The sequence below is a fragment of the Pygoscelis adeliae genome, unplaced genomic scaffold (genome assembly GCF_000699105.1).
Source record: "Pygoscelis adeliae isolate BGI_AS28 unplaced genomic scaffold, ASM69910v1 Scaffold402, whole genome shotgun sequence".
Lineage (NCBI taxonomy): Eukaryota > Metazoa > Chordata > Aves > Sphenisciformes > Spheniscidae > Pygoscelis > Pygoscelis adeliae.
Genome location: NW_008824411.1, coordinates 673,246 through 673,645, shown reverse-complemented (window position 1 = coordinate 673,645; position 400 = coordinate 673,246). Strand labels below are relative to the sequence as shown.

At 62.8% G+C, this 400-nt stretch overlaps 1 protein-coding gene across 1 annotated transcript in view; it reads right to left on the bottom strand.

Moving 5' to 3' along the window:
* Positions 1–400, bottom strand: part of IL23R (interleukin 23 receptor) — a 14,892-nt gene that overhangs the window by 13,732 nt on the left and 760 nt on the right. The window contains exon 2 of the mRNA XM_009320655.1: positions 34–327. Within this exon, the coding sequence (XP_009318930.1) occupies positions 34–327 (294 nt within the window). The remainder of the gene's footprint in view (positions 1–33; positions 328–400) is intronic.

The following is a 400-nucleotide window of genomic DNA, read 5'->3' as shown; positions in this document are numbered from 1 at the left end:
CATTGAAACCCCATAGCTGTGGGGGGTACTCACAGCCGGCCAGGATGTCGGTGCCGCACACCAGCTGGTGCTGTTCGCTGTTGGGGCAGCGGGCTAAGCAGGTGACGGTCCCGAAAGGCATCTGGAAATCACGCAGCCGGAGCTGGACGGCGCTGCTGTTGAGGGGGTGCAGGGGACCCTCAGCAAGGCTGTAGTTGAGGAGGATGAAGAACTTGGCCCAGGAGCAGCCGAGGGTGGAGAGGCAGTTGATGGAGATGTTGGAGCCCATCTGCACCACCGGCGTGGGCTCGATCCAGACATGCCCTGAGCATCTGATGTTTGCAACACCTGTGCCAACACCCACCGGGTCAGGGCGGCTCCGGGTGGATGTTCCATGGGAGGGGATGACGCGTGTGGGCTG